Raw genomic sequence first — 20,337 nt, 5'->3', positions numbered from 1 at the left:
ACAACACGGAAGCCAATGTTAGTGTTCTAGCTTCATTTCTGCGGCTGTGATAAAAGTTTATCCCTAAACAGCAAACTTAAACACGAGTATGCCTTTAATCCCGGCGCTCTCGGGAGGCAGAGGTAGACACAGATGGTTTTCGGTGAGTTCCAGGCTAGCACGGTCTACATAGCAAGTTCAAACCTAGCCAGGGTGACATAGTGAGACCCTGTCTCAAAACAAACAAGCAAAAAAACCCAAACAAAATCCTTAAATAAGATCAGAGATTTAGGAGGCACGTGGTTATGCTGATAATGCACTCCGATGCCAAGTGTTTTCCTCTCAAGGCACAAGCTTACACTTTCTGGTTTTGCGGTTGAAAGATTCATCCCAACCAGACTCAAAACTTACAGAAGTGCACCAGGGAAAACATTCTTGTCTGGAAAACAGGACAGGGAAATCAAACCAAATGCGGAAGAGTAAACGTTTTCACTTTGGGGTCCCAGCCGGCACGGCCTTGGAGACTTGGAAGTAGGTGGGGACTCGCGACCCGGCGACCCCTCTCCAGGCGGTGCAGTCAGACGGGCCGGGCGGGGGCCACCGAGCGCGGACCTCCCGCGCACCTCCCGCGCGCCTAGAGCGGCAGCGCCGGACCGCGGGGCGGCGCACTTCCGGCCGCGCGTCGCCGCTCGTGCACTGCTGGGCCTCGGAGCCGGCCTGCGCCTCCCTCGGCTCCGGCGGGCCTCGCAGAGAGGGTGAGTGGGGCAGGACGCCCGAGGGGGGCGGGCGCGCTTCCTCGGAACTCGCAGGCCCGCGGGGCGGGCGCAGAGGTCCCGGGAGCGCCGGACAGCGAGGACGCGCCGCGTGGTGCCCTGGGCTTGCGGTGGCCACAGGCCTGGCCACTCGCTCTCAGGCCCACGCGGCTCCTTCAATCTCAAAAAAAAAAAAAAAAAAAAAAAAGAAGGGCGGCGTCATCACCCTCCTGCACCCCAGGCCTGACACTGCCATCCTGGATACTGAGGAGCGGCTGGTCTCCACTGGTCACCCAGGTGCTGTGGGAGGCCCCACGGTCAGCAGAGATTGTGATCTGCAGCCAGGCCCCAAGTGACAGCCTTGTCAAGACTGAAATTACTACGCACTATCTCGAACGTGTGGATGATGAGAGTCTTGAGAAAGCGAGCAGCTGATTTTTTTTTTTTTTTGTCCAAGAAGACAGGGACCGAATGTGGTTTGCTCGCATTTAATTCCTAATGCCTAGAGAGATGCATGTCACAAAACCACCGTTGCTTAAATAATTGCTGTTTGCCACCTGACCTACCAGGAGGGTTTTGATTATTGAGTCTATTTTTAAACTTTTTATTGGAGAAATTTTCCAGCATATATGGAGGAAAATTCCCAATTCGTGGTCAAGCTTGTTTCACCCATTACCCTCTTTCCCACTGTTTCAAAGCGATTCTGAAATGTCCTGTTGCATCTGCTAAATGCTTGTCTATAAGACAAGATAGCTGTGTTTTTTTTTAAAACATAAAGTCATCATCAGTCTAGTTAGCATTTCATGTTATCATCTATTATCCAATTAGTGTTTACATTTCCCCTACTGTCTCTTCCTTTATCAGTTAATCCAAATCAGGAGCCATACAAGTACACATATTTCAGACCAGTGATGTCTTCCGTCTCTTTTGCTCTCTTAATCCCTTCTCTTTTTTCCCCCTTGTACAAGCCATGTGTTCTACGTATATTTTCCTACAACCTGTATATTGCCCCCCCCCCTTTTAAATAATCTCCCTGGAATTCTTTAGTAAAGTGGTATTTAGCTTTTTCTGGTTTTGGTTCTACTTTTGGCAAGAAAACCTCATGGAAGCCTACTGTGTGCACGGAGGCCCACTGTGTACATGGAGGCCTGTTTATTTCATGCTGCGTTATCAAGACTTAAATAAGATCTTGCCTCTCTTCATGGATCTTTTATATACAAAGCACTCCCTGGGGTAAGCAGATAATTGAGTAAGGAACAACTAACAACTTGCGACCGAACTGTCACCTAGTAGCAACCCCGGATGAAATAATGGATCTTGCCAGTGATCATTAGTAGCTGTTAACATCAGAAAAGGAGACATTCCAGCACTGTGTCAATCCTGTAGGAAGCAGCACCTCATACCACTGAGAAAGTACTTTTGGAGCAGTGGGGATCAAGTTGGAGTGTAGATGGATCAAGGTTGCCCAGGAGTTGATAATTTGAAGTTTTGTGAATACTCTGTGGCAATGTATTGTACTGACATTTCTAATTCTGTATGTGTTTGAAATCTCTTGTTTTTGTTTCAAGACAGGGTTTCTCCAGCCCAGGTTGGCCTCAAATTCTTTTTTTTTTTTTTTTTTTTGGTTTTTCGAGACAGGGTTTCTCTGTAGTTTTAGTGCCTGTCTTAGAGCTCACTCTGTAGACCAGGCTATCCTTGAACTCACAGAGATCTACCTGGCTCTGCCTCCCGAGTGCTGGGATTAAAGGCATGCGCCACCACCGCTGGCTGGCCTCTAACTCTTAATCCCTCTACTTTAGCCTCCCATCATGGATTTGAGGTGTTCACCAACACACCCCATTGGAATTGTGTGTGTACACATGGATGTGCAAATGTGTATGGAGGCCAGAAGTCAGTGTTGCATGTCTTCCAGATTACTCTCTACCTTAATTTTTTGAGACAAGGTCTTTCACTCACAGATTGTCTAGATTGGTTGCCAGTGAGTTCTAGGGATCTGCTTGCCTGCTTCCCCAGCCCTAGGATTATAGACACCCCTGCCAGACCCAGATTTTTATGTGGGTGCTGGGAATCTGAACAAAGATCCTCATGCTGTGTGTCAGGCACTTCACTCAACTGAGGTATCTCTCTAGCCTCTGAAAAATTTCAACTCGGGTTTTTGTTTTGTTTTTTTGGTTTTTTTTTTTGAGATAAGTCCATACTGTGTAGCCTTAGGTGGCCTGGAGCCTGTACATACTAAACTACTTCATTGTCAAAAGGTAAGCTTAGTCTTAGAGGTAGAAATGTGAAATAACTCATGGAAGGGATGCTAACAGTAACCTTAATGCTTGGGTGTAGATAACCACCTTGTGTGTGAGGCGTGTGCAGGGTAAAGAGTAGGGAGCTGTTTCCCAAAATGGAAAGAAAAACTAAATGTTGTGTAGCTATAAAAGCATGTTTGGCCTTTTACTACATTAAAAAGTTCACTATTAAATACAAAGCAAAAATAAATAAAACATTGCTCATTGCAGCTGAAAACAAAAATGTAAGTTACCAGACATTGTCCTGTCCATCTCCCATCATTCCAAAGATCCAGGAGACTGCCAGCATTAATGATGTTGTTTACCCTTTCCCCACACTGTCTCATGTAAGTGTAGGGGCTTGGAGCATTGTTCTAGAACAAGATTATACTGTAACCATTTATAATTTTCCCATTGTTATCCTTGTAGTTACAGATCAGAGTGTGTACCTATAGAATGTAATTCAATAGAATAATTAATATTAAGAACATACACTAGTAATTTTCCTGTTGACATAGAAATTACTTCTATATTTTAGCCCACCCAGAAGCACCAAAGTAAGCATTATTATACATAAATATTTATTTCTATAAGCTAGATTCCAGAAAATGAGATTGCTTGGATTTATTATCAACACTATCATTACTGGCAGTATTTGTCAAATTATTATCCCAGAGTGCAATAGCAATTCACCCCTCCACCATCAGTAACTTGTAATTGCACCTGCTTCCCCATTTCCCATCACCCCAAGTAGCTCTGGCTGGCATGGCTTGATTAGTAGCTGCCAGCTGATGTGTGGGAAATTGAGTCTCTTTGTTCTTTAATTTGCTGAGCACTTTTAATGCTTATTAGTCTTTTGAATGTATTCTGTGACTTGGTATATAGCTTCTTTACTTTGTGTGTGTCAGTATTTTTTATTAAGTGCATTTTCATAGACTAAAATGAGCTGGAAAGGGCACGTGAGGCGGTCAGAGGACAGCTTGTGAAAGTTGAATATTTCTACCTTGTGGGTTCTAGGGATTGAACTCAGGTCCTTGGGCTGGGCTACAAGCTCCCTTACCCAAGGAACCACTTCTCTAGCACCACGTAAACATTTTAAGAGGCTTTAATCTCTTAAAAACAATTTTTACTTTCTTTAAATTTTGAGAATCTCATAACAAGTACTGTATTTATATTCCTACCTCTCCCTTTTCCCCTTCCAATTCATCCCTGCCGCCTCCTACAAATTCATGACCTCTTCTTTAATTACTACTGTTCCACACATATAGACAAATAGGTATATTCAACCTACTGAATCCATTTAGTGTTGCTTATGTGTGCATGTATTTAGGGCTGACCAGTTGGGATTGGATAACGGGAGTGGAGGAAGCCCTGAGTGAATGTGTGCTGTTGACATGGCCATGTCATGGACCTTAGCCTTAGACCCAAGGGAAAAACACAAAGCCTCCCTACGCCTCTCCACCCAGGGTGAGGCTCAGTGGGATGGACAAGCCTTCCTCAGGAGTCCCAAGTGTGAGTGTTGACAGTATGTGCTGATGTCCACCTTAGCACCATCCTCCTTTAAGGTCTAAAGACTGTTCCCCTACAGAGACTGCTCCTGCTGAGATTAGCTAAACCTGCCTCCTCGATCCAGCTGTATGCCATAACCCTGCCTCCTTGTTCAGCTATGTGCAATAATCCTCGGTTCAACTCTATATAATAAACACACTGAGCGTCTGGGGTGTTGGGTCTGTCCGTCAGATAGCCCAGTCCACCCAACTCCAGCTATCTGTGTATGTCTATGTATGTTTGTCTTTTCTTTGTTCCCTTGCTGCCTCAGTCAGGCCCATCCCTGGATCCATGTAGGACACAGCAGATAACCTTTCAGGTAGCTCGTCCCTGAAGAAAACGGATTCTTCCTCCCTAAGCATCCATGGATTGTAGCTCTTCATCTAGGGGTGGCACCTTTTGAAATTTCCGCCGTCCATGTAGCCATGGGACTGGTGTTATTATTTGCAGGCCCTGTTTAGGCAGCCATGCTGTTGAGACATCACATGTGCAGCTTCTCTCACATTTGGAAGGCCCTACCTAGCAGCAGGCTTCCTGTGTAGCGTGAGTTCTAATTGGTCTTAACAAGAAAAACCCGGAGTCAGATATTGGGGTAAATCTGAAAGATCAGAGAAGGAGCAGCCAAAGTCACCTCTTACCTCTCCGACTCCTCAAACCAAAAAGGGGCCGAGCTCCTGTCTCCACCCGCCTTATATTCCTCTCTCCACCCAGCCATATCACTTCCTGTCTCCTTCTATACAGACCTCCAGACCTCTATGGTTAACTAAAGGCTAGCTCCACCCTCTGATCTTCGGGCAAGCTTTGTTAGAGCACAAACAAAATATCACCACAGTCCTGGTCATCTGACTCCTAAAAAATCTTGCTGCTCCTCAGTGCTTTCTCTCAGCCTGAGGTTTTGTGGATGTTTACTTTTTCTGTCATTTGACTGAGTTTTTGGTACACAGAAGTTACAAAATGGTGTAACATTGTTTTTAAATGTCAGAGCTTCTTGCCTTTGCAAGGAAGACTTTTCCACTCCCCAAAGACATTCTCCAGCCCCCCACCCAGTGTTGGGGATGGAACTAGAGCCTCTTGCGTGCAGGGCAAAGGCTCACCCATTGAACTATATCCGCAGCACTCTTCTAATTTTTAAAGCACATCTTACCATTTTTTGTATTTAAATTTCTATCTCGTGTGGAACTGGTTATTCATAAGTTTCAGCTAACTCTCATTTATTGCGTGTGACGCACATCTCCGTCACAGACACAGATCAGAGGTGGCACCGTGCCTAGAGCTAGTGAGATTAGTGCCAGGAGTTGGCAGAAATCTGCACACTGACTGGGTTCCAGATCACTGAAAAGAGCAGATACAGTCCCAGCTGGAGTATGCTTATGGCAGCTCTTCTGGCCTGTGCACAGGTCTGTGTTTGAGCAGGGGACTTGGGGGAGAAGGCAAAGGTGCACTCTAACCAACCATGAACTCTGTCCTTGACCCAAGGACGCCATTTGCATTGCTGTGAAATATCAGCACTGTTATCCAGCACCCTGATCCTTCAGAGGAAGGACTGGTCACCATGGCCACCACGTGGTGAGCATGATCAAATACTATCTCTTGTTCAGAACCTTAGCCAGAACCAAACCCAGGTGGGCCTTAGTGTTTAAAAGGACTTAAAAAAATGAACTAGTACAAACAAGTATGGAGCCTTCTCATAGACCTTCTCACCCTTCACTCCTCATTTCCTTCTGTACTAACATTAGTCTGGTAAGTTCATGAGCCAGCTTTGACAATTATTAACAAATGTCATTTGAATTTTTGTGTTGTGCACTGTGTGTACCGATACATAATAACATTTCTTTGTCTGTATATGTGGTACTGGGGTCAAATCCAGAGCTTTCTATGTGCTAGGTAAGTGCTATACCAGTTACATGCCCATTTCCATATAATGACATTGCTGAGTTGATGCTGTCATATAGAATGGCTTTGTTTCCTTAAAAATGTGCTTCCTCTATTAATCCTCTCCTTGGTATCACTGGCAAACACTCATCTTTTTACTGTCTCTGTAGTTTGTCTTTTTTAGATTGTCGTAGGGTTGGAATTCAACTACAGTGCTTCACTTGTAGTGCCAGGTACTAAGCCCAGAGCCTTGTGCGTGCCAGGCAAGAGCTCTACCCATTGAGCTAATGCCCAGCCCTTCAACTATAGGTTTTTAAAAATATATATTTATTGATTTATTTGTGTATGGAGGGAGCGTGGAGGTAAGGGGGCAACAAGGACCTGGTTCCCTCCACCATGTGTATTCAGGAGTCAAGCTCAGGTTGTCAGGGGTAGTGGCAAGTGGCTTAACCTACTGAGTCCCAGAACTATAGTGGTGTGTGTGTGTGTGTGTGTGTGTGTGTGTGTGTGTGTGTGTGTGTTTATGCGTGCGCTGCCCATGCCCATGTGTGTGCGGTTATATAAGGTCTGGTGACCTGTAGTTTTAACCAGTTAAGACATAAGCAGGCCTGGGGCTATAGTTCAGTGATAGAGTACTGGCACTATTTTAAACCACCAAACAGATCATTTTAACTAGAAAATAACTAGGGATCAAAGGTATAGCTCCATGTAAATAGAGCTCATGCTCAGCAAGTGTGAAGATCTGGGTTCAATCCTAGTACCAAAAATCAACCAATCACTCCACCAGTCAGTAAATCTCAGAGGAATGTGTTTTGGTGCGGTGATTTTTTAATAACCCCCAGTGATATTTCTGTTGCAGGGTGGAAGATGTCTATGGATGTGACTTTCCTTGGGACAGGAGCAGCATACCCGTCCCCAACCCGGGGTGCCTCAGCTGTGGTTCTTCGGTGTGAGGGCGAGTGCTGGCTCTTTGACTGTGGGGAGGGGACACAGACACAGCTCATGAAAAGCCAACTTAAAGCAGGTCAGTGTGTGTCCCAGCTACGCAGATCTGGCCTCGGTCGTGTTTCATGTCTTGACTCTTGACTCCTCCATATCAGCCCTAAAGAAGCATCCACTTCTGAAGCAGAGCTCTGTCTGACAAGCCTTGAAAGAGTACCGGGCATCCAGCAGTGCCTGCTGAATGTCCTATGTGCCTTTACTTGCTTCTCACTTAGCCTGTGAGTGTGAGAGGATGATTTACGAAGCCCTGGGCACGCAGGATGTCGAGAGACAAGAGGTGTAGCAGATGGACCCTGTCCTAACAAGGGAGTGGTGGCCACACTGCTCTCCACCAGGAGACAGTGTTCTGGGAGAGTGCAAAGGGCAGGAGATGGGCCGACGAGAGGACACTGCTACTCTTGCTGTCACGGTAGCCCTCTCAGACAAGGTTATCTCTGAATTGCTGAGAGAGGGAAAATCCCTGGCCTGGCAAGAATGGAAGTCTAGTTGAGGGAATGGAGTAGTAAGCCAAGACTGGCCCCTGGAGGCAGAGGAATCCCGTGTTGAAAACCCTCAGCCTGAGCCAGGCAGACCTGGTGTTAGGCCCAGTTGTAGCTCAGGCTTGACCTTAGCAGAGCAGCAGGCTTAAATTTTCTTTTCTTGTCCCAAAGAACAGGCATACAAACTGCCTAAAAGAAATGTCATAAAGCAGGTGTGTGGCACTTGCCTGGAATCCCAGAACTCAGGAGTTAGAGAGGATTGTGAGTTAGAGGACAGCCTGAGCTACACAGTGAGACCTTGTCTCCAAAAACAATTGAAGGAATTATATATATTAAATAATTTGTGTCCTACATGGCTGCTTCCGTCTCACCATTTAAATCTTTAAAAATAATTTCTAATAGCTCATCAATTATCAGGTTTTCATCATTTAAATCTCATCTCAAAGGCTCTTTCCTCAGGATTTTCTGAACCTCCTGGGTTAAGTATCCTCTCCCTACCCTAGTCATTCCTTTATTTTATACTATTTTTATTAACAGCGTCCTTAGTGTCTGGAACTATGCTATGTAAGGAGTTTGTTTTTGTGCTTGCACGTTGATGTACAGTCAGGTGGGTCTAGTGACACCTGGGTGCCTGGTAAATGCCTAACAAGCCCCTGTTCCTTGTGAACAATAGACATTTAGGGTCTCCCACTTCTGAGGTCTTGATAAATCACAGTTGCTACAGCTCATCAGAGGGTGTGCACTTGGTATTTAAAGAAACATACTTCTAGTGTCCAGGGACCAGAAGCTATCAGTCATGTAGATATAGGAAACAAAGGAGGGATTTTTAAATACTTGCAGCATGAAAGAGGGGGCACTAATTGTGGTGGAATGCATGCTTGGGTTGTTTACCTCCATGTTCCAGTCCCCATCATTGAAACCAAAATCAACAAAGCAAAAGAAGTGAGGATTAAGTGATTTCTAAAAGCATTACAAAAGCACGATCTTAACACAATAGTAAAATTTGAAAATGGGACTATGTGCAAGGCCTTGAGTTCAGCCTCCAACACTAAAAAAAGGAAAAAATTAAATTTTATATATATATATATATGCGTGTGTGTGTGTGTGTGTGTGTGTGTGTGTGTGTGTGTGTAATCTGGCAATTGAGTACTCTACCACTGAGCCAAATCCTAGTACTTTTTACTTTTCTAGGTTTTTATTTTGAGATAAGATTTTGCTAAGTTACCCATTGACTATTCTGGAATTCACTCAGTAGTCCAGGAAGGCCTTGAATTTGTGGTTGGAATAGTAGGCCTGGCCCATTTTAAGAGAGAGAGAGAGAGAGAGGGAGAGGAGAGGAGAGGAGAGGAGGAGAGGGAGAGGGAGAGGGAGAGGGAGAGGGAGAGGGAGAGGGAGGAGAGGGAGAGGGAGAGGGAGGAGAGGGAGAGGGAGGAGAGGGAGAGGGAGGAGAGGGAGGAGAGGGAGAGGGAGAGGGAGGAGAGGGAGAGGGAGAGGGAGAGGGAGAGGGAGAGGGAAGAGAGGGAGAGGGAGAGGGAGAGGGAGAGGGAGAGAGCTGGAGGGAGGAAGGGAAGGAAGAAAAACACGTTGCTGTGGCTGCTCTGGTGACACATTCCTGTTAGCCTAGTACTTAGGTGGTAGAAGCCAGAGGATTAGGAGTTCAAGGTTATCCTCTATATTTGAGTCAAGCCTGATCTACGTGAGACCTTGTCTCAAAAGAACAAAACTTCTTAATTAGAAAATTTTTTGAATGCATATTTTTATTGAAGAAATTCAAATAAAACAAAACTAAAATGTATAAATAAGAAAAGCCCAAGTCTTCCTCACACAGATGCACCCTCCACCCCAACACACATACACATACCTCTCTCTCTTTTCTAGGAGGCAGAGTTCCATATAGTCCAGGAAGCATTGAACTTATTACATAGCCCATGACTTTGACTATCAATCCTCCTGCCTCTACATCCAAGTGCTGGGATTATAGGCATGCGCCATAACATCCAGTTTTATGTGGTACTGGGGAGTGAATTCATGGCTTTGTGAATGGGTGATAGGCAAACACTGTACTGAGTTAATGTCCATAGCTCCCACAGGTACATTTTCTATGAATACAGATGTGGTAATGGTATGGATATGTATAAAAGTATGTGTAATTTGCCTAAATGGAACCACACTTTGCTCGACATTAGCTGCTTTTTGTTTTAGCTGAACAGATATATCATATACTGTTGGGACAGTATATTTAGTTGCGTTATCATGTCCAACTAAGGATGCCTAGTGTTCTGCTTCTCTGTGGCCAGTGTTTCCCCACCACTTCCTTCTTCTTAGGGGAAAGGAATCGAGTGTGATTTTTACTCTTCATCGGAGAGCTTCCTCATACCTTTCATAGCTGTGGTTGCCATTCCTTGTCTCTCAGAAATCACATTTCCTGAAAATGAAACTGGTTACTGTGGGAAGCAGTTCTCTCTCCCTTTGTGTGCTGCACTTGCCTTGCTTCCCAGGCTGTTTTGTATCCAACTTTGGCTTTGTTTTCAGTAGATATAGTGAGGAGGCCTAGAAAGTCTGATGTTGGCAGTTTTGAGGCCAACATGGGAACCTGGACTCAGTGGCTGCTGTAATTATTTTGTTTCTAGAGTCCTTGGGTCATATTGAGAGACAGCCTGGAAAGGGAAAAATGGGGAAATTTAAGGAATATCATTTGAAGTTGAAAAAAAAACAAACCAGCAAAAATGAAGGCTTACAAGAGGCCTGGGGGTATAGCTCTGTGAGAGAGCACTTGCCAAGTGTGTGTGGTACCCTAGATTCTAGCACCCTAGATATCTCCAGCACCATACAGAAATTACAAAACAAACCTGAAGAAGAGCAAAGGCAGCATGTGGAAGACATCTATAGAGAGAAACCTTGTGAAACCAGAGAGCACAACCTGGGGGAGGGGGTCCTCAAGGACCCAAGTCAGCCTCTGAGCCAGCCTGGGCGTAGTCATTCTGGGAAGCTGTGCTTTGAGAGCGTTTGCTGTCAGAACAAATCACAGTGTGATAAACTGTTCCTGTTCTTTTATGGTATCAATAAACTGCTCCTGTACTTTTATGGTATCATATACTTCAGATAGGTGGCCCTTGAGCCTGTTCTACTGGAAATATACTGGTTGTGATTGTTACTTTCAAAATGCCTGTGGTGCATCTCAGAAAATGCTGATGTGGCATCCTGCCATTTCCCAGCAGTGAATTCAGTTTGTCATTAGCTAAATCAAGTTACAGCCCGAGCCAACGTGCACGAAAAAGCTGGTGTGTAGGTTCAGCCCGGAAACAAGAGTAGGGCCCAGTGCCCTTGTGCAGTCTGATCAGGGATCTGCTGTAGTCTACGTACTGGCCTCTGATGTCCACGACCTTCCTCATTCCTACCTCGTTCCTCTTCTAGTTTTCTTAGTCTTCCTCCTCCCAGTCTGTGTCCCATTTGTCCTTCCTCCACATCCTCACTGGGACAAATAGCTCAGTCTTTGTTAGTGAATCCCTGTCCAGCAAGGAGACCTTAGAAGGCAGTTTGGGTTTAGGCTTGATACAGTCAATTAGAGCCATGGAACATTCCATTTTACATTATGTACATGTTTGCTCATCTCAGAGGGACTGATAGGGGACAGTGTGACTAAAAGATGCTTTGACACTTGAGGCCATTTAGTTAAGTGGGTTATCTTGGGGTACTTTTATATTTCACATTTGGAATGTGAGAATATGTAGGAAAACACTTGAAAAGCTGTAAAACACTGTAATTTGAAGATTTTCATAGAAAAAAAATACTATCCTATTTAAACTATCCTGTGAAGCTGGGCTTGGTAGTTCACACCTATAATCCTGTCACTTGGGAGGCTAAGGCAGGAGAATTGCCAGAAGTTCAAGGCTGCCTGGATTACATAGTGAGTTCCAGGCTAGCATGGGCTATAGAGTGAGAGCTTGTCTCAGAAAGCAACCAAGTAGGGCTGGGTAGATGTCTCAAGGGTAAGAATGCTTGCTGTCTAGCATGAGGTCCTGAGTTCAAATCCCCTCATCTGTGTAAAAAGCCGGACATGTCTGTGTGGTACCTATAACCCTAGCATTAGTGGGTAGTCAGGAGGCAGATTTTGGGAGCTCATTGGTTATCCAGCCAAGCCAAATGATGAGCTTTTGGTTTCTGAGAGACTCTGTCTCAAGATAATAAGTTAGAGAGCCATGGAGGAAGACTCCCAAACTCCTCCTCTGGTCTTTACATGTATGTATATCCACGTATTCATTGCATAGACTACACACACAACACCACATGCACCCCCACACAAACACACATAAATAAAACCAATCAACCAAACCAACCGACTAACTAACCAACCAGACTGTACAGCATAATAAAGCCTATCTCTCTTTTTTCTGAAGTCACGCAGCAAAATGAAAGGAATAAATAAGTGTATGGTAACATACAGAACATCTGATTTCAGTTTACTACTTTATATGTAAGTTCTTAGGCTTGTTTTAAGTTGCTTTGTTTGTGGAACTGAGGATGTTCTTCGGTGGCAGCGCAGTGGTAGACCAAGTGTGTAGTATGCACAGGATTAACTTCCAGTGTGGGGCTGAGGAGTGGGGATGCTGAGTCGAATAGTTTTGTCTTGGTTTTTATTTCTGAAAAGTTTCCTAATATATTTCTCTGTCTCGATCAAAAGGGAGAATTACCAAGATCTTCATCACACATCTTCATGGAGACCACTTCTTCGGCCTCCCGGGCCTCCTTTGTACGATCAGCCTGCAGAGTGGCTCTGTGGTCACAAGGCAGCCTATTGAAATCTATGGCCCTGTAGGACTTCGGGATTTCATCTGGAGAACCATGGAGCTCTCTCACACGGAGTTGGTTTTTCCTTATGTGGTCCATGAGATAGTGCCTACAGCTGATCAGTGTCCTGTGGAAGAACTAAAAGAATTTACCCATGTGAATGAAGCAGACAGCTCTCCCAAAGGACAGGGACGAACTATCTTGTTAGACACAGAAGAAAACTCCTACTGTCTGGTTGATGATGAGCAGTTTGTTGTAAAGGCATTTCGCCTCTTTCACAGAATTCCATCCTTTGGCTTTTCAGTTATGGAAAAGAAACGTGCAGGTAAACTCAATGCACAGAAGCTGAAAGACCTCGGTGAGTCTGCCTTTCCTTCTCTTTATCTGAGCTGTTTTAGCGGAAGCCACTGGGAGTGTCGGGGGAGCCTGTTTCCTGTGTGGTCACAGTAAGCACTCACTTCCTTGGCCCAAAATTGGCTTATTAAGGAATATCTTTAGGGTCCAAAGATGCTATTCAGAACAAAACTCGAATACTTAATATATTTGAATCTTTTCTTGTTAGCTTCCTAGATTCACATTCCTTTTTCTTTCCTTTTGGCTACACTGGGCATTGAATCTAGGATACATGCTAAGCAAGCACTGTCTTCCACTGAGCTAGATCTCCAGCTCGTTCGTCTTTTCACCTGAGCCAGCTTCTCACTAAGTTGCCCAAGGTGGCTTTGAATGTGAGATCATTCTGAGAAGCTGAGGTATAGCCTGTATGACCAGGCCCAGCTCTGACTTGGTTGGCAGGGTGGTTTGAATTGGGCTGGTAAGTCCAGGATTTATTTTTATTTCCTTGTGCTTTTCTTTTCTGTTTTATTTTGGCCATGCTAGGGTTCAAGCCCATGTGCTTGAACCAAATCCTCATGTCTCATTTTTGAAGTTGTTGTGTTTTTGTTTTTTAAATCTGTTCCTATTTTCATTTTTGTTTGATACAGGGTTTCACTCTGTAGCCCAGCCTGGCCCATTGTACTTACTATGTAGCTCAAATTCAAATTCATGATCCTCCAGCCTCTTCCTCAAGATTGATTGGAATTGGAAATATACATAGTCCTCAGGTATATTTTCAATGACATCTTTGTGTGAGGTGTGTGTGTCCTCTCGTCCATGCATGTGCATGCAGAGGTCAGAGGTTGACATCAGGGGTCCTCAACTACTCTCTACCTTTTTGACACAGAGTCTCTCACTGAACCTAGAGCTCATTATTTTGGCCAGATTGGCTACCCAGCAAGACCCTAGGATCCACCTCTTTCTGTTTCCCAGTGCTGAGGTTACAGATGCACACCACCACACCTGGATTTGACATGGGGGCTGGGATCTGAACTCAGGTCCTCAGGCTTGCTCAGCAAGCACCTTAACCACTGAGGCATCTCCTTGGCTCTTCAATGACGTCTTCAGTGTAAGGATTTTTGCCATGGGTCTTTACTTTACAGTAGCAGCCAGCTACCCCAAGAGTTTCCTTTTTATCCACCTTGCTTACTCATTCAATCTTGATTGAATTAATTTGGCATTGCACCTTAACCAGTTCTACATGTCATGGTTCATCATAGTGGAAAGGAAGCACACAAAGATGGGCAAAGGTCCTTGAAGAATTGGTAATTTCTTCATGTGAGGCCATGATGCATAAGTGAGGAGACCCAAGAAATGGAGGTCTTTTTCTGGTCTCACCACTACACCTGGCATGGCGTGAATATTCCTGTTGAAAGAATGGTAGTGATTCATCTAATGCTTATTTTCCCCTACTAAAACAATATACTAGATAGTGAGGAAAGTGATATAGGTCGAAGGTATTTTTGTCAAGTAAATATTGTGTAAATGGTTATATTTGGAAAATTTAAACATGATCTTTGTTGAAAATCTGTGTTGACCATGTGTTTGTTTGTAAGTATTATCCACAGTTAGTCTATATTAAATAACACTGAAGTTTGAAAATCTGGAACTGCTACCATCTACCAAGAAGATTAATCATGTATGATTGCCTGAACTACCCCTTGACTTTATTTTTGGTTGTTTTGCTTGGTGTGTGTGCATGTGTGTTTGCCGTGGTATGCAGGTAGAGGTCAGGGGACAGCTTTTGGGAGTCAGTTCCCTCCTTCTCCCATGTGGGTCTCAGTACCAACCTGAGGTTGTTAGCCTTGGCTGCAAGGGTCTTCACCTGCTGTACCATCTCCCTATCTCAAACTTAGAATCCCAGTAGTCCTTCCGAACAAATTTCTTATTTAGTTAGTCAGTTCATAGACACTTGTTCTGACTAGAGAGACTGATTATGTGTTTATTTAGATCCACTCTTTGATGTCATGGTAAATAAAGGATCCCCAAGAACTGTTATTCTCATGCAGAACAGAAAATCAAAGCTGGTATCTCGAGTATAGTAAGGCCTAAGTGATACTTCAGAGCTTAACAGCCAGCTCACACATGTTCTAGGAAAAGGTTTCCAGCATAAAGCCATTGTTCATAACAACAGTCAACACTGAACTTTTAAAATGTTTAAATAACCCATTGTCTACAAACAGGAAAGCATTTCTTGCAGTTTTGAAAATAATTAGATGCCTTTAATTTTTTAATTTTATTTTATGTGTATGGGTGTTTTGTCTGCATTATGTCTGTGCACCATATATATATGTCTGGCACCCTCAGAGGCCCTGGAACTGGAGTTACAGACATTCGTGAGCTACCATGTGGGTGCTGGGAATTGACTCCAGGTCCTCTGGAAGAGCAGCAAATGCTCTTAACTGCCGAGCAACTCGCTCCAGACCCCGGGAGATACCTTTGCTATTTGCTGTTTGCTATGCTGTAAAAGTTGTCTCTTTACAAACCATAATTCCATATCTTTGATGTAGTATAATCTGTTTCATCATCAGGTGTACCCCCAGGTCCTGCCTACGGGAAACTGAAAAATGGAATTTCTGTTGTTTTGGATAATGGAGTTACAGTTTCTCCCCAAGACGTCTTAAAAAAGCCTATGGTTGGAAGAAAAATCTGCATACTGGGTGACTGTTCTGGGGTTGTGGGTGATGGAGGAGTGAAGCTGTGCTTTGAAGCAGACCTGTTGATCCATGAAGCAACTCTGGATGATTCTCAGATGGACAAAGCAAAAGAGCATGGCCACAGCACACCGCAGATGGCGGCAACATTTGCGAAGCTGTGCCGTGCGAAGAGGCTGGTTCTAACTCACTTCAGCCAGAGATACAAACCCATAGCCTTGACTAGGGAAGGAGAGACGGATGGCATTGTGGAACTGAGAAAGCAAGCTGAGTCAGTGCTAGGGCTGCAGGAAGTGACTCTAGCAGAAGATTTCATGGTGATTGGCATTCCAATCAAGAAAGGAAGCCAGTGCTCCTGAATGCATAAACGTGGACGCGTTGTGCCTGTATTACCAGACCTGTGCTAAGACTTTTATTGGTGGTGGTGGTGAGCAATTTTTTTCTTTAGGTTTTGGATTTTTTTTTTTTTTAATTATTTTGGCCCTAATAATCCGAAAGATGGAGCTGGGTTGCTGAGCTGACTCAGTAGTGAGAGGGAACACGATTTTTAACAATAAATCATTTTTAAATGATAAAAATACCCAGCATCCTTCTTAAAGTGCAGATGTGACAAAATAATCGATTTTTCAGGGGTACTCCTCTTGTGTCTCTGCCACAGATTGAAGCCAATACTCCACCCAGTGTTGGACTTAGCTTTGCCCAGCTTAACTGCCATTATCGGCAAAGTATCTAGGATTGGGTCCTCTTGGCTAAAACTGACATTTTGGCAGTCTGTATAGAATCTGTGTTCCTGACACAGAGATAAATGTATGAAGGCAGTCTACGGGCAGTATTGATGACAGCGTGTTGGGGGTGTCATTGGACTAGTCCGTGCAGGTTTGCACTAGGTTTTATCTTAGCATTTTATTCAACATTCTGGATTCTTTCAACACATGGTCCTGGGAAGTCTACTAGGAATTAGATATTATGGAATTTTTTTTTCTTGTTGCAGTGATTGAGGGGAGGTGGTGGCTCCACAGTAGTTCACTCAGTGGGAGTCACGAATGCCATATGTTCTGCACAGTTTGGGTTAGTCCTGCATAACAATTACCTTGAAATTCTAGGCCTGTTCAGAGACACAAAACTTGTATTCCCAATGTGAATATATGCTTTGCCAAAATTAGTGATGTAATAGGCTGAATTAATAGATAAGCTAAATCTTCCAGTAGATGGTAAAGGATAGGCATGTTAGAATGAAATGCCACATCAAGTGTTATTTGGAAAAAAATGAGTCATCAAGTGAAGTTTATAACTGTAGGGAGAAATATTCACGATTCCACCACCCAGGGTGAGTATCTGTGTCAGGTCTAGGGCCCTGGAGCTATGCTGTGAGCTGAGTGTGGAGGTGGACAGAGAGCTGTGGGCTCTGCTTCCATAGACGAAGTCAGGAGTCAGCGTGGACCCTGACACTGCATTGCTAAACCATCTGCGTGATTTTGAAAGACATGAGTGCTGGACTAGCCTCGGAGGAAAAAAAAAAAAAGTCTTTTTTTTCTATGTACTTAAATTGAGGGTATATATAAATAGATAGATATTTTATAGATTCTTATACATATGTTTGTGTATGTGTATAGTTTATTCATGCATATTTTTACATGAAGGCTGGCCTCCCTCCACTATTTTCTTAAAATAAAGATATTTTATTGGATAAACAAAAACTAGGAGTTTATTATCAAAAAAATCCTTGGTAAGAAACTCTGAGGTATTATTTTTGGCACAATAAAAATAATGAAAAGCATAAAGGGGCAAGTAGATGAGTGATGTAGAGAAACACTGGTTATAGGACTTCAAAATAGAATGCTCACTAACAGACAGGTCCTTAACTTCTGTTTTCATTAGCGTTTTCTGCAGCATTAAATGGTCTCTGAAAGTATGAATTTAGTGATTTTATTTCATTTTAGAGTTGGTTCTTGGAGCACTGAGGTTGTTTTCTGTTAATAGAAGCAAAGCTGACTGGGGTTCTTCTGTTCAAATCTCTGTATCCCCCAGTCAGTCCTTCTTTCCAGTTCTCTCTCTAGATGTTAGTGACATCTTAGTCGGGCATGGCAGCACAAACCTGTTTCCTTTGCATTTGCGAGAGTCTGGCTACATAGTAAGACTTCATCTCAGAAGAAGAAAAAAGGACAGAAAGAAATAAATCTGACTTATAAGATACATTTTCATGTTTATTCACATCCTAACCACCACACAGGAGTGGCCTGTTTTATTACTCTATGAAGATATGACTTCATCAATTTAAAAACCTCTCTCAAGTCCCACCCTCTCTCCATCTTCTCTCTCCCTTTTTAACAAGTCTCACTGTGTAGCCCAACCTGGCCTCAAGCTTACAGAACTCCTGCTTAAGAGGTGGGGTTATAAGCATGCACTTATAATCTAACCATAATGTTTTGAATGTTTCTTTCCCAAGAAAGTTTTATAAATTTTAGGCTGAGAGTGTAGCTTGGTGTTTAGCGTGTCTGAGGCCCTGGATTTGATCTGTAGTATAAAAAGCAAAGATGATTTTTGCCTCCTCGTGCAAATATCTTTATTATGCCTTTAAGTTAATACTCATAATTCAACTCTGATTTCTTTGAATATTCTGATGCCACCTTGAAAATTGGCTACTTTTTCCTTTATTAATGAAATAAAAATCCCTCTTTCCAGTGTATCCATCACAAATAGACAGTGATGACACTTTTATTTACAGAGGTGTATGCTTATGGTGAAATGTACTAGATCTGTCCTTACTAGCAGATTTGAGCTAATGAACTAAGGAAGGCAATCAGTGGGAATATTGCCCCCCATCTTTCTCTTTCCTCTTTTCCTTTGAGATGGGGTCTCATATAGCCCAGACTAACTTTGAACTTGCTGTGTAGCCAAGGATGACCTTGAACTTCTGATGCTTCTGCCTCCACCTCCAGAATGCTGTGGTAACAGTCATGTGCCACCATACCAGGTTTGCATGGCGCTGGGGATGGAACATAGGACTTTGTGCCGGCTAAGCAAATACTCCAGCAACTGAGCCACATCCCAAAGTCCAAATACATGGAGTTTTTGTTTATTTTGTTTTTTTATAAGGAATATTAAAAAGGAAGCACTAGTTGTGACTTTGAATATTCTCTCTTGACAGAGAAGAACTAAGTTTAAGGAGAAACTATGGGGTAGTAGTGTGTTTGATTCCTAGTGTCCCCATTGACCACCACACCCCAAGAAAAACAAGGGGGTAGAGGAGGGAAGAGGAATGGTTAAAAGTGGATTCAGATTGTAAGAATGTATGAAAATGTAACAATGAAACTCACTGTTTTGTACAATTAATATGTACTAATAACTTTTCTAAGTAAAGAAAGCCACCTTGGCAGAGAGGGTAGGAAGTTTGGGGAGGAAAGACTTACCCCTTTTGTTGGTGCCTTTGGAGTCACTGGCATGGAGGGTGTTGTGACCGGTATGTATATATCCATTTAGTATAGAGGTGCATCACAGCACCCATAGAGATAAACCACTTCTCTGAATAACTAGTTGTCTCCACATCAGTACTCCAGGCAGCTGACAGTTCAGCTCAAGTCCTTGTAATATTCCTGTTTACCATCTGTACCGTAGCCAGAGTGGTGGTTCTTTCTTTGAAATGTAAATTTTTGCCATCTCTCCCTGACTTGAAACTCTGTAGTGGTCTGGCCTCACTTATCTCTCTAACTTAACCTTACCACCCAGTGCTACTCAAGTGTGCAGCCCCAGCCGGGTGGGCCACCTTTCAGTCCTTGACCAAGGTTTTCTGATGTTCCAGAGCCTTCTAGTAGCCTGCTTCCTTCACCTGAAATAGCATTCCCCAAATCGACCTAGTGAACCTTCAGGCCACAGCTCTGCTGTCAGGCCTCGTGGACTGTGCCTGCCCAGCTCCTGCTAGGTGGTGTCTTTTTCTCAGCACCTACAACCATCTTCCTGGCACTTGTCACTCACAGCTTCGTTTTGCCTCTGTATGTGATGTTTCTCTTTCACAGCAGCTCTGTAAGCCACACAAGGGCAGAGCTGTGTCTGCTTCTGTACCCCTTTATGACTAAGTCAGTGCCTAGAACATCAAAGGCATTCAATAAACAGTGTTGACTGGATCCAATTGTCTTGTCCTGTTATTTTGTTAATATTTAGTACTTTGTTATCCAATGGATTTTTTTCCTGTTTCATGTTAAAAACACACAAAATGCACAGATCCAATCTCTGACACAGGAGGAGGAGGAGCCGAATCCTTGCTATGATGTTAATGGGCAAATCCTTATAAATAACATTCTGAAACTTTGGTTTGGTGTTCTCAGATATGCAGACAAAACCCTAGAGTCAGGGAAAAGATTAGAGAAAGATTTTCTCTACCTGAGAAGTTGGATGCCAGCCTTGGCTGTGATATTAGAGCAAAGGAAGAAGGGAGGGGGAGGGGAGCAGAGGCCTGAGCCTTGGGCAATAGTCTGGAGATTCACACCGGACAGGGGAGTGGTGTAAGCCTCATTCAACTGTTTCTGTTTGTTTTGTTTTCGAGACAGGGTTTCTCTGTGTAGCCCTGGCTGTCCTGGCTGTCCTAGAACTTGCTTTGTAGACCAGACTGGCCTCGAAC

The 20,337-nt window shown here is 43.7% G+C and overlaps 1 protein-coding gene across 1 annotated transcript; it reads left to right on the top strand.

The window, feature by feature from the left end:
- Positions 1–655: 655 nt before the first annotated feature.
- Elac1 (elaC ribonuclease Z 1) lies at positions 656–19,848 on the top strand. Its single transcript, XM_059246388.1, has 4 exons — positions 656–734; positions 7,287–7,451; positions 12,590–13,054; positions 15,600–19,848. Exons 2-4 carry the CDS (start codon positions 7,295–7,297, stop codon positions 16,079–16,081), a joined length of 1,104 nt encoding a protein of 367 aa, XP_059102371.1. The 5' UTR covers positions 656–734; positions 7,287–7,294; the 3' UTR covers positions 16,082–19,848.
- The last annotated feature ends 489 nt before the right edge of the window (positions 19,849–20,337 follow it).

This window comes from Peromyscus eremicus, chromosome 19 (assembly GCF_949786415.1).
Source record: "Peromyscus eremicus chromosome 19, PerEre_H2_v1, whole genome shotgun sequence".
Taxonomy (NCBI): Eukaryota; Metazoa; Chordata; class Mammalia; order Rodentia; family Cricetidae; genus Peromyscus; species Peromyscus eremicus.
Note: the sequence above shows the minus strand (reverse complement) of the source record. Positions and strands in the feature narration are given on the sequence as shown.

Coding starts and splice junctions, on each gene's coding strand:
- Elac1 (XM_059246388.1), top strand. CDS start 7,295: ATGTCTATGGATGTGACTTTCCTTGGGACAGGAGCAGCATACCCGTCC. Junction 7,452..12,589: donor GAAAAGCCAACTTAAAGCAG/GTCAGTGTGTGT, acceptor CTCGATCAAAAG/GGAGAATTACCAAGATCTTC. Junction 13,055..15,599: donor ACAGAAGCTGAAAGACCTCG/GTGAGTCTGCCT, acceptor TTTCATCATCAG/GTGTACCCCCAGGTCCTGCC.